Here is a 13,213-nt window from a genome sequence, read left to right as displayed (position 1 = left end):
AGTATGCCTCTGAACAACTCCCGAGACATTGTTACTTGGGCACTGGATAGTAAAGGGTAATTTACTACTAAGTCAGTTATGGGTGGCTGGAAAGGAATATATCTGGCCCGAATTATAAGTGGGTATGGAAAGCTACGATTCCTTTGAAAATCAAAATCTTCCTATGGCAGCTCTTTCAAAATGTTATACTTACGCGGGATAACATGCCAAGTAGGTATTTGCCTGGGAATCCCGCCTGTTTTTTTTGTATGGATGTGGAGACTGCGAATCACATGTTCTTCACCTGCTCATTTGCACGCACGGGTTGGGGCGTGTTGGGATTGACAACGGGGGCTTCTTGCTGCCCTCGATCTCTCTGGCAAAGCTGGGCTTAGTTATATCAGTTTTTCCCGGGAGGGAAAAAGTTCTATATGATGATTATTGCTACCATTTTCTGGGGGATTTGGTGCATTCGTAAAAAAGTTACATTCGATAAATACGATGTCGGCACTCCGTTGGAGGCTGCTTTCGCTGCTTTTTCGTTTATGTGGTATTGGGCATGACTGCTTAAAGGAGACGACAAGATGGAGTTGCAGGCTGGGTTTAAGAGGCTGGCTCAAGTTTCTGTTGTTCTGGCGGACAGAACCTACCCGTGTGGCATGCTTCTTCTGGGTGTTGAAGGTGCGATCCGGATCGGCTAAATTGCTGCACTGCCTAGTTTAAACTTGTTCCACTGGGGTTTGATGCCCGCTGGAGTCTGTTGTTCCTATGTTCTCCTTTCGTTGTTTCAGTGTCCTGTAGTCGTCTCCAGAATGTTTATTGGGCACTGGTTTAGTGTCGTCGGGTTTTCGTCCTATGGTGGCTGGCCCGTTTTAGGATCATCCACAGTGGGTTTCCTGACGGTGCACCAACTCGCTCCCTTCTTTCGGTCTCCTTTTGCTCTAGTCTATCTCATTTCGCTTTGGCTAGTGGGTGATGTTTTGCACAGTACTCAACAAACTGATGTATTTCTGTTAATTGCAAAGTTAACGGAAAGGGGTGTGAGCCCGGTTGGAAAAGAAAATGAAAGCAATAGAGACGAGCCTAGATATGAATTTACCGAAGTGGGAGAGAGAGAAAAAAAATTAAGCTTACTCGAGATGATGACTTGAAAAGTTGAGTTGTTGGAAAGTAAATGCTATCTCATGACTTTATTCCTTGTTGGAGGCATGCCATCAGTGGCCATCATCTTCTTTCTGTTTTTGCACGTTTTTCGATTAGATGACAATGAACGGGTTGAACCATGGACTTTTGGAGCCCCACTTCCCTATTCTCTTCAAAGATAGATAAGTGGATCAATGAGGTCGTAAAAACATAATAGATGATCCATGATGTAGTAAAAATAGACAATGTAACTCAAAATACATCCAAGTGTAAAAATAATGTTGGATGAGCCACCAGTCGATAGAGTGGTATGAGTTGCACGAAGCACGCCAAGTTACATGCGTATGCTACTGTAGTAGAAATGGCAATAGATAAGAATGAACGTGCACCTAAAATGAGCTAAAATGTGTGACGTCCAGTCGAGAATGATCCTCGTGCTGCAGCGCGCTCTCTGTCGCTCGGCTATTTAAACAGCTCCACACCAAAACTCCGTAGCCCTCCGCCTGCAAACTCCAACACGTTCCCTCCAGCCCAGGCGAAAGCGTACCGGAGCAGCGAAGCACCCTCCAGCGACGTCGCTCGCTCCACATCCGACAAGCGACGGTGAGCCCCTCCCCTCCCCTCTCCCTCCGTCTCGTTCGAATATTTGGAACTAGCTATCCAGCGTGGGCTTCATTTCTTGCTGGTGAATCCTTTTCTTCTCCTGCATCTACTTCTTTTTCTTGCTGGTCCATCGTTTCTTTTTGAGACAAGGAATTGAACTAGTAGTGCCTTCTTGTCCTAGCTACTCGCTTGGATCCATGGACTCCTGGCAAAGAAGGGTTGGATCCATGGAAGACGCTGTCCAGCAGGCCAGCGAATGGGCGCTCCTCATGGCCTCCTACGCCGCCAACTCCGCAATCGTCCACGCTGTCTACCGCTACCTCGTCCCCTGCAGCCAGGTAACGACGAGTGCACAACCAGTGATTCTCCTGTCCTGTGTTCCACTACTACAACCCGTTGGCTCTTGGCTGGTTGCTAGATACCCCGATCAAATCTTTTATCCGGATTCGTCCTCTGCTGCAGTCCCGCAAAAAAAACATCAGCTTATAACTAGTAAATTAAAGTAGCTTGTGTCAGTATTCAGATGGAAATCCTTATGCCGATTAGTTAATGTGAAGATTGGCCTTGAAGGAGAGTACGAGATAAAAACATTGAATTCTTTCATGGAGTTGCATGCAACAGAAGAAGGAGAAACAGTATCTTTTGTCTGAATCAGGGATAAAGTATGGACCCCCAATGTCTACCGAAGATCGGATTTCTAGCGATGTCAGCCCGAACCAGTAGTTCGCTGGAGAACCCCCTCCAGCGCGAACGTTTCTATTCGCGAATCCAAAGCCGTACAGGTAACCCCCCAAGCGAATCCAAAGCCGTACATGACCTTCGCTAGGCTTCTAGCCCAATCACCATTCCCGTGTGCAAATAAATAAATAAAATATAAAAAAAGAAAGTTTTTCATGATGTAGGTATAAATAAAAAATAGTATAATTGACAGGTTGCACACAACAAAATTGGATGACAAAATTTGTCATATTAAAAACAAGAACAAACATAAATATTTTGTTTCAAACAAAAAAATCTCATAAAAAATTAAATTTTGTTGTTGTGGAAATAACATGGCAAATTTAATAAAAAAAACAGAAGAGTTCACATAGCAAAAGTGTACATTGCGGAAAAAAGGTTGTGCTTCTAAGAAGGTCCAAAATTGCCATGTCAAAAAATTTGATAGCATGTAAAAAAGGAATTTACCATGGTATGCTAAATAAAATCGCTATGGTCCAAGAAAATGTTGCAAGACAAGAGAACTATGGTCTAAATTGCCATCCTGCTTACAAAAAATTACCATGGTCTAACCAAAAAGAAATTGCCATCGTCTACATAACGAAAATTGCTAAAGTACCTACGGAAAAAACTACCATGGTCTAATGAATATAAAATTTCAATGCTATAAAATAATATAGCAGCTATGTTACCTATAATAAAATTGCGCATGAAAAAAATATAAAAATATTGACCAATAAAACATGGATTTTTTGATAATTTCTAGTGGGCACATGGCAAAATTTGGAATTTTGTAATTTCAAAAGGATGGCAAATATTAGGGAATTTTGCCATGGATACATGGCAAAAATATTAATCTTGTTGCGTGTACAACATGGTAGGTTTATGAAAAAAAATATAAATTTGTTGTCGTTCTTAAATATAGAAATTTGCATGGTTCTATTAAAAAGTGAATATTGCCGTGGTTCATTAGCTGAATTGGACATGGTACTTGAAGTGAATTTGTCATGGTCCATAAACTTAATTAGCCACGGTTCCTAATTGTTTTTTGCCATGTTCCATAAACTTAATTTATCATGGTCCCTAAACTGAATTGGTCATGGTCCCTAATTTTTTTTACCATGGTACATATAAGAAAGGAAAATTGCCATGGTACGTAAACTGAATTTGCCAAGGTCCATGAAACACTCGGGGCGTATCGAAAAGTTTGGAGGCCAGCACAGAATCCCTTGACATGACCATGACGGTGTGCGATAAGCGATAATGCCACATGTGGCGACACTTGGTGTCCATCAGCAGCGCCACTCAGTTATGCCACGGTGCAGTAGGCATGCCAATGTAGGTGCTGAGCCCAACTCAGCAACCACCATCAGGAAGGCACATCATGCATGGTGTGCGACGACACACATCATCGGGACATGTGCCTTATGAGATTTGGGAATGCTAATTTCATCTTGTTCGCCCGCCATTGGGGCACATCCTTTGATGGGCTAGATGCATATCCACTGCATTGTGGCAGTTATTTGCTGTTATCCCCTATAAGATGCTAATCCACACTTGATTTGATATGCCACAATTCCTCTAACAGTAAAACTTATTTTGATGATCTTGTTTTTTTCGCAAATACGCAAAGCTTGCATATCATTTCGTTGATAAAAGGAATAGAAGAAGTACAGTGAATGGTACAACACATGACACGAACTCAAACAGATGTGAACATGGTGTCCGGAGCAGAGAAACAAGGGGTGCTCAGCCCGAACAGAAGAGACAACACAGCTAAAGCCAACCAAGCCAAAACCAAGAGCGGCAAAACACATCGCCGAGGCCAACATCGGGGACACCGCTAGCGAGCAAGATAGCGCCTTCAAGAAGGAAGACAAGGCCAAGACGCAGTCGCCATCCGGTCCCGAGGAGCCAGACCTAGGGTTTCCCCTGAGCTAGAAGAGGGGCGTAGCCAAAAGGCTGTGGCAGCGCCTCCAAGAAGGACAACGACACCCGCAGGCGCCGCCGCTGCCAGCACGGGCAAGCCGAGCAAGGGTTTCTCCCTGGCCTGAGGCTGCGCAATCCCATAGCCGCCGATAATGGAGTCGAGGATGAGGAAGCCAGCTCTGGTTGGATTGGTGGGGCTGCACCTGCCGCCGGAGGGTGGCACTGCCTCCGAACCCACGAACAAAGGATCGGGCCAAAGGGGGAGGCTTTGAGGTGTACAGGGTAAGGCCGGCGGCGAAGCGAAGACCACCGCAATGGGGGGACGACGGCGACCGGCAACGCCGGCAAGCTAGGACCGGAGAGACGCAGATCTGAGCTGCCATGGCCGTGGCCATCTCGTTGAACCAGGCTAGCTGGAAGGGACGCAGCTACTGGCGCCGAGGCCGAAGCCGCCCGGAGGAAACGCTAGCAAGCGTCGAACACCAGAGAACGCGGGGTCGAGGCTGCCGGGGCCGGAGCAGCGCAGCAAAGAACCCATCGCGAGGCGCCCCTCATCTGCCACTACCACTGGAACCTCGCCACCGCCGCGCGAAAGCCTTTACCTTGGATCATGGGGGGAGGAAGAGCCGCCGGAGGAGGGGGGACGCCTGCGCGAGCAGGCTGCGTGCACCCCCGCAAACGGCCACATGCCCGCACCCAACCGAAGCGCCAGCGACATTGAAGGCCGCGCCGCCGGGGGGGAGGGGAGGGCCGTGGGGATGGGCGCCCATGGCCGCTGCCAAGGAACACCGCACCCCCGCCGGAACGACAGGAGTGGGGTCAGCCGCTGCGGTGATGGAGGGGGGCGCCCGTGACAGCCGGGGAATCCTGGATCCGCGCGCGGGGAGGGTTGGAGGTGGTGGAGGCGAACCGGATCCGCGCGGCCAGGGCACGCCGGAGACCTGCCGGACTAGCGGGAGCCAGCCGCTGCGAGATGCGAGGCGGGTGGGCGGGGGAGCGTGCGAGAGGACAGATCCGCCCCGCCGCCGCCTTCCTGGGGCCCGGCGCGGCTTCGCCGGCCGGCCCTCCGGCGGTGGCGATGTGGGGGAGGGCGGCGGAGGGAGGTGCTAGAACCGGCGGCTGGGATTCCCCCGTGTCGCCAGAGGAGGGCGGCGCGGGGGACGGGCTCCAATCTTGTTATGTCGTGCATTCTTTGAACGTTAGTTAACACTAAATATGTGAGCATGTGAGGGATTAATTCGTTAGGATCTTGATATTTCCCTAGATGCCAAAATACTTCATGTGTTGAGACATCATGACTTCCAATCGATTGAGTTTCCATGTGCTCAGAATAGGTTAAACAGTGACCATCTTACTTTGTTAAAGCAACTAGCTAGTTATGTAGGCTCTGACGGTCCAACAACATCTGAATTGTTGCTTTTAATTAGACCAATGCTAATTTATGTAGATGATCCACCCTTTTCCATACAAAGTTGAAGGAAAAGCAATAGGGAATGGGTAGGTTTGTTGTCCTCTTCTAGAAATTAGGAAAAATTGTTAGAAAAGAGAAAAATAGTCTTACTCAAGATAGTGCGTTGAACACGTGCATGCTTGGAAAGCACATGATGCCTCGCCAATTTATGCTTTGGTGGAGGCATGCCATCAATCCGCATCATTGCCTTTATATTTTTTTGACACGCTTTTTGAGACAATGACATGAGTCAAGATGGACCATGTTGACCTTTGGAGTTTCCATTCCGACAAAAATAAGTAAGCCGATGAGTGGGCTCGTAAAAAACCTAATGGTTGATCCATCACATTGTAACAATAGGCAATGTAACTTAAATTTTTGGTTACCTACTAATGGCATCCGAGCAAAAAATGAGTACATAAAAATCAAACGTTTCAGCCACAATGTTGTACTACTAGCTTTATTCTAGTGAATGTTGTACTACTAGCTGTCCGTGACTTCACCATTTGCGCCGAACGAGGCAGGCGACCCCGAGGACATGCCGGGGTTCGTCCACGCGATCTGTGACTTCACCATTGCGCCAAGCTGGGTTGCACTGCCGGTGCTCATGGACACTGCAGACCCGGTAGATGAGCCGAGGTACATGAGGGCATTGAGGGAGTCGGTGGAGACGCTAGCGAATTCGACCGCTAACGCGGAAGAATTCTTCAGCTACTTCAACGGCAGCGATGATGATGACTCCGACGAGAGCGTATAAGACGGCGACGGTTGAGTTTCACAAAAACCCAAATTTCTCCTAAATTTTGGTTGTGAAATTAGGAGCATATGCATCCATGATTTCCTTGCATATGTGGATTTTGAGACCAATAATGCCAACACTGAATTCAAATGGAAATTTGAATTTGGTTGAAAACCATGATGGTCCCACCCAAAAATTATTTTCGGAAAACTTGCATAAAGGCAGGAAAGATAATTTCCTAATATTATATTTGCCCTATTTATTCTCTAGTGAACGATATTTTAAAAATAGTTTAATTTTGGTAATTAAACTATAAGTAAAATTCTGGAGTAAATTAATAAACAGAAAAACAGAAAGCAAATAAAGCAACATTGCGAGGGGCCCATTAGTTACTGACAAAATATAGATTGTTAAAAAACCTTGGAGAAATGTTCATTTAGTCAGAAATATTCCCAGGGTAATTTAGGAACACTTCCTCTTTTGAATATAACTTTGATTTTGTCATTTTTTCCAGATTACCACGGATGTGATTTCTTCGTGAAACTAATTCATATGCAAGTATACCGATTGACTATGTATATTACAAAAATAAATTCAGATTTTTCATATTATTTCTGGCATTTTTTTTCAAATTTACTATTCATAAAGGGTGCACGTGCACCCATGTACACCAAATCTGCGTCCCTTCTATAGATGCTATAGTCGCCCTCATTATGCTATATAGTGATGTTTACATGTAAACAAAATTATATCTTCTATATATGTTGTAGTTTCTCAAATGACTGAATTTGAAGAAAGATGGAAAAGCAAGAACTAATGCCTAGAAGTCGAGTCCTCCTTTTCCCATCTCATTGCAGGGCATAACTAAGGGCTCCTATATGTTGCACTTTGTGATAGAATGTTGGGCAAACGCAATCACTCAGATGAACATGACCAGTTAGCGTTCCACTACTATGTGCATTAGTGCTTTAGGTCCCGTGTTTCACAAGTTAATTACGATTTCTTTAAGTCACATTTTTAAAAAATTGTAAACATTTTATTATAAAAATCTAACAACAAACATTTTTTAGAAATTATGAACAGTTTGCAAAAATGTGAACATTTTTCAAGAAACATGAAAATTTACTCAACTCCAAGATTTTTTTTCAAAATTGTGTACATTTCAAAAATAAAATAAAACGACCAAAAAAATATGCAGATGGAAAATTAAAACTGAAAGCAGAACAAATTTAAGCCGGTAGAGGAAACAACATGAAGAAGAAAAATGAAAAACCGAATGAGAACCTTGTAAAACCATCTAGAACCTGGAACTAGAGCCAAACCGAAATATAGGCGAACACTATTTTCTAGCCCATTTGCTCGTTGTGTGGGTTTGTTCGACATCTTGTCGCAACGAGTGACAAATAGGAATTGCCGTATCACATAGTCGAGCAAAACACCTGAAGCACCTTACATGGTTTGGCTTTAACGTTGTCCATTAAGGCTTGAATTGAACTTTCCTTTCCAAATATGGTTTTTCCAAACTTACGTAATATGAATGAAAAGTAATTTTATGGTTTTTAGTTAAAAGGTTATTATATTATCAAAAGTAATTTTCTTAAAAATGAAAAGTATGTTATGGTAAAAAATAAATATTCACGTGTGCAAAAATATTAATATATATGAAATAAATATTTATTAATTATTTCAAAATGTTCACGTATACAAAAAATAGTATGTATTAAAAGCACATGCTTTTACAAAAGCATGCATTTTTAAAAATGTGTGTACATATGAAATAAAATATACCAAGTATTTAAAAACATGCACGTATGTGTCTAAATGGTACTATTTAGACACATACATGCATGCTTTTAATATGTATGACGGTTCGAGTTTGGGTCCTACGGTTTACATGTACGTGCACTCTAAAATACTAAGAAGACTAGGTCCGTAAGGGTTCGATTTACCTGGTTTATTCTGAATTTTTTTTACAGCCCTTGTTAACGTGACACGTGTGGTTGATATTTTTATTACTGGTGAACTCACTCCTTTTCTATTATTGCGCCACGTTGATTGACCTTGCGCCAGGTCGATTGGTTCTAGATGGTTGCTTCTAGATTTGTCTGGCTCTGGAAAGATCTTTTGCAACCGGTCACCGCTTTGCCGCTGTATGCCACTATAAAATCTCCCTCGCTATGCGCCCCCAAATCCCGGCTACGGACACTATAAAATCTCCCCCGCTGTGCGCCCCTAAATCCCGGCTGCGGACACGCAACCAGTCCCTCCATCCAACCTCGCCGCCCCTGTCTCTCTTCCTCAATGGAACTCATGCAGTGGCGCGCCATTCCTGTCGCCGTCGTCACACCGCTGACCCCGTCACCGCCAGCAACAGCAGAAGGGGCCGTGTGTACACCGCATGCCACGCCGTTTCCAACGTGGCGGAGCACAGCCACATGCACGGCCGGGGCGCTCGGACTCCGCCCGCTCTTCGGCGTACCCGCCGGCTCAACCTGCGCGGTCGGCGGCTCCGGCACGACGGCACCCCGGCGGAGTCGTCGTCCGTGCGCTCGACCACGCAAGAGGGCTTCAGCCATGTGGACCACGCGGGAACAGGATCCGTGCTCGGACCCGTCCTCTCCGGGCTCCCATTCGTGGAGCGCGCCGACGTAGCGGCCAGCCACAGCGGACACCCTCGTTTCTCCCAAGAGTGCCACAACGTCGCTGACGCGGCAGGGCACGACCTGGACGCTCGGGTTCGGGCTATCCCCGCTCCTCGGCGGCTCCACCTCCGTCGCCACAGCCCACGGGAGGGCGACTCGACCTGGGTGATGAAGGTGGCGAGGAGGACGTCAATGTCGTGGGCCATGCGGGAGCAAGATCCGCGCTCGGCCCCGTCCCCGTCGAGTTCCCGTCGTCCGTGGCACACACCGTTTCTGCTCCGGTGCTCCCCCCTGGGCTGAACGCGGGGTGGAAAAACACATCGACGGCCAGGATGAACCAAAAACGGTTCATAACGAGGGGCACGATCGTCTTTGTTGCCCTCGCGTATAGCCGCCGAGGAGCCCTGGGAGGCCCATACGGGCCCGATTAGATCGTATGCCCGGCTGTATATGTATGCCCGTCCGTATACGTATTTGTTTGTATACGACGGCCTTTCGTGCACGCGTGAAGCCGCCCGCGCGTGGGGCAGCACGTGTCACGGGTAGTTGCCAAAACTGTCGCATCATATAAATGTGGACGGCAACCACCTCCGGCCGCATCGCGCACCATTTCCCCCCACCGCATCGTCTCCCTCTTTCCACTCTCCACTCTCCACTCCCTCTCCTCTCCAACCTCCTCGTCTCCCTAACCGCATCCTCTCCATCGCCATGGCGGACGCAGGAGGCGAGCGCCCCGATTGGGGCGCAGATCTGGTGGAGCAGGCGCGGCAGGTCGCTGCGGGCACCTTTGTGAGGGGGCGTGCCGGCGTCCAGCGCGGTGCTCCCTCCGCTGGAGATCTGGAGAAGGCGGGGACGGGCCGCAACGACGCGGTCCAGCCAGATGCGCCCGCTCTGGCGAACTCCGGCGAGGCGCAGAAGGTGGAGGCGGGCTCTGGCGAGGCGCAGAAGGTGGGGGCGGGCTCTGGCGAGGCGCACGAGGTGGAGAAGGTGGAGAAGGTGGAGGCCGGCTCTGGCGAGGAGGAAGCGGAGCAGAAGGTATCTGCGGCTAACTTTTAGTTGGTAGTTTTTAGATTGTAGGGTTTGTGGCCAGAACTTTGTTTGGTTAGATTTGTTGGAGGTAGGGTTTTCTCTGCATTAGGGTTTTTCTGTATTTGATTCGTGCAAGAATGGTGGACCACATATGATTATTAGATTAAGTTAGAAGTACCCAGATTGAGGGATGGGGTTTTTTCAGATGGTTATTAGATTAGTAGTGGAACTTTTGCAATTCTTTAGGTGTTTGGAGTCAAATATATACTTCGGTATTGGTTTGGGTTGGTGCCTGCTTTAGTTCTTTGGCTTGATGATTAATTAAATGGATGCTTTGTTCTAGGGATTATGGCTGTCATAGTTGCAATTCTTAGATGCTTGATTGATGCATGTTGTCATAGTTGCAGTTATTTGATGCTTGATTGATGCCTGTCAGGCAGAGGCTATGAGATGAGTTGTGCATGGCCTTGTGTTTTTGGAAATTGTCTACGTGAGGTGATTAGATGGTGCATTAGTTTGGTTGTAAATATAGTGAAGGGTGTTCTCATGTACTGGGTGTTGTCATGTTAATCAAAAAGAGCTTCTCAAGGGCTGGATTTTTTTGTGCTGGATTGGGGCTTCTGAAGAAGAGGGGAAGCGTGGTCGAGGGGAAGGGGCAGTCTATGCTTATTTACTTTGGGTTAGTAGTGGAATTTTGTTGTTGCTTCAGAGATATTGACAGCATTGAACATCCTCTGCAATGCCGTTGCTTCCGAGATAAAAGCATCTTGGGGTTTTTTCAGATGCTTATTAGATTAGTAGTTGAATTTTTGCTTGTTAGAATTTAATTAGTATGAGGATAAATACCTTATTTAAGGGGGAATTTAAGGTCAGATAGATGTCATATGATTATTAGATCTGTAGTTCAATGCTGCTGACATTTATGATTATTTGATTTGATCTGTGGTTCATTGATACTGGATGGAAACATGTTTGATTTGGAATGCATTAATTAAGATGTGCCAATGAATTGATTTAGATGATACAAGATTCATCTATAGTATAATTTGTTGTTGTTTAGGTAAGTAATGAAATTTTAGATGTTTGTTGGAGATGTATGCATTTATAGTTGAAGTTGTACCTAATTAACTACTGCATTATGTTAATATGTGTAGGAGCTTCGCTGCATTATCCCAAAAATAGTAATTTGTGCATATTAAAATTTATAGTTCGTTTCTGTAATTAGTATATACTATATGTAAAGTGTGAAGCAAACATTCCAAGGCGGCATCCTAGCAACAAAATATACTATATGTTTCCATTAAGTAGTGTGTGGGGGGGGGGGGGAATTCCCTCAAAAGAAAAGTGTTGGGTTAATCCAGGGAATGTCAAGAATCCAGCTTGCATTTTCATTAGCATTTATGAAGGACATCATTTATCTGTTGATTGATTGCTTAGATTCTGTATTTATAAGGAAAGCATTTGGTCACTTGCAACATACCAATGTGGTTCACATTCACAATTTTGTTTGTAATGACATTCTATGAACTGCAATTCAATTCATTGTAATTGATGTGCTTGTTTGACAATATAGCAGGAGGAGGAGGATCTTCTAGGCAACAAGAGGAAGTGGGACAAGACTGGGTTCTACCCATATGAGTCTGATGAAGATGAGCCGTACGAGGTAAGGCCTAGTTGAAATGTTATTTCTGCATTGAGTTAGTATTATGTGTTTATAGTTTTTGAATGCATAATGTATTAATGTCAGTCATTAATGTGTGTAGTATGAATCTGGAGATGATGTGGTCGAGGGGAACGTCGAGTCCTTTAAAGAGAAGGAGGTGTTGAAGATCAAGGTCCAAGGACCTGCTAAGTACTACAACTGGAGGAATAAAAAGTACCGATGCCCCTACGGCAGCAAGCCCAAGCCCAGGTTTGGGTTATTGGAGCATCTGATGGAACATTGCCGGGCTACATCGATCTCCAGTCATGACTACAAGATCATTGGTCAGCATTCTGCCCTCCTGAAGGTCCTGAGAAACCCTGACCTCTAGTCGTACATCATGCTGATCATCGGAAGCTGGAAGCCGTACTCATCATCAATATATTTGATGATGTTTTACTTTTGGAAAGCTGCATCTGGGTCTGAACTGCTTGAAAACTTGCTATATTAATGTAATGTAATGTAATGTATTGTGTGTTTGAACTGGATCTGTTGTGAACTGCCTGCTACCTATGGTGGTAACCTAGAATGCTATCTATATATGTGTGGTCTTAACTTTATTGGTGGTGAATGCTTCCTTCATGTTTAGTTGTTGTTTCGATGGTGCAATGATCACAAATGGCGCTTCAGTGTTGCTTGAGACATGCTGCAACACTTGTCTATGCTGTGGGCAAGTGCAACATGCTGTGCCCATGTGCCAATTATACCAAATATTGAATGTGGCAATGTTCCAAAATGGCTGTCATGAATTATAGTACATGTGGTTTAGTAAAGTTACTAATAATTGTTCATCCTCACACATTCCATCAACGCATAATTTGAATAAGAAAAAAGATCAAATGTTCCATCATTTGAACCTATGTTGCAATTAGAGAGCAAATATTCCATCATCAAAGTGTGAAGGAATTAAATGTAAATTTAGAAGAGTAATGTAATACTAGTTAAAAATAATGTGTGCAAAAAAAGAAATTTGAAATAAGATCTACTTTATTTTGTAATAAAGTTATATTACCCTACTTATTAGAATTTTGAAAATGTCACTTATTTATAAGAAAAGAAAATATAAATATTCAAAAAGATGTGTTTGATAAAAATATCTTTTGAATTTTTGGTATGTCATTATTTGAGGGGTCATGTATTTTTTATGTTATTTTTGGAGTGCTCAGGTAATTTTTATGTAAAGTGAAGGAAAAGGAAAAAAATAAACAAAAGGAAAAGCATGGTCCATCCTAGCCATCTTGGAAACCTAGCTTTATAAATAAATAATTCAAAAAAATTAG

At 44.8% G+C, this 13,213-nt stretch overlaps 1 protein-coding gene across 1 annotated transcript; it reads left to right on the top strand.

The window, feature by feature from the left end:
* The first annotated feature begins 1,633 nt into the window (after positions 1-1,633).
* On the top strand, positions 1,634-12,467 carry LOC119296886. The gene is made up of 4 exons (XM_037574907.1): positions 1,634-1,725; positions 1,907-2,063; positions 11,805-11,894; positions 11,995-12,467. The coding sequence occupies exons 2-4, from the start codon at positions 1,923-1,925 to the stop codon at positions 12,262-12,264; spliced, it is 501 nt and encodes a 166-aa protein (XP_037430804.1). The 5' UTR covers positions 1,634-1,725; positions 1,907-1,922; the 3' UTR covers positions 12,265-12,467.
* The last annotated feature ends 746 nt before the right edge of the window (positions 12,468-13,213 follow it).

The sequence above is a fragment of the Triticum dicoccoides genome, chromosome 5A (genome assembly GCF_002162155.2).
Source record: "Triticum dicoccoides isolate Atlit2015 ecotype Zavitan chromosome 5A, WEW_v2.0, whole genome shotgun sequence".
NCBI classification, from domain to species: Eukaryota; Viridiplantae; Streptophyta; class Magnoliopsida; order Poales; family Poaceae; genus Triticum; species Triticum dicoccoides.
This window is presented reverse-complemented; position numbering and strand designations above follow the sequence as displayed.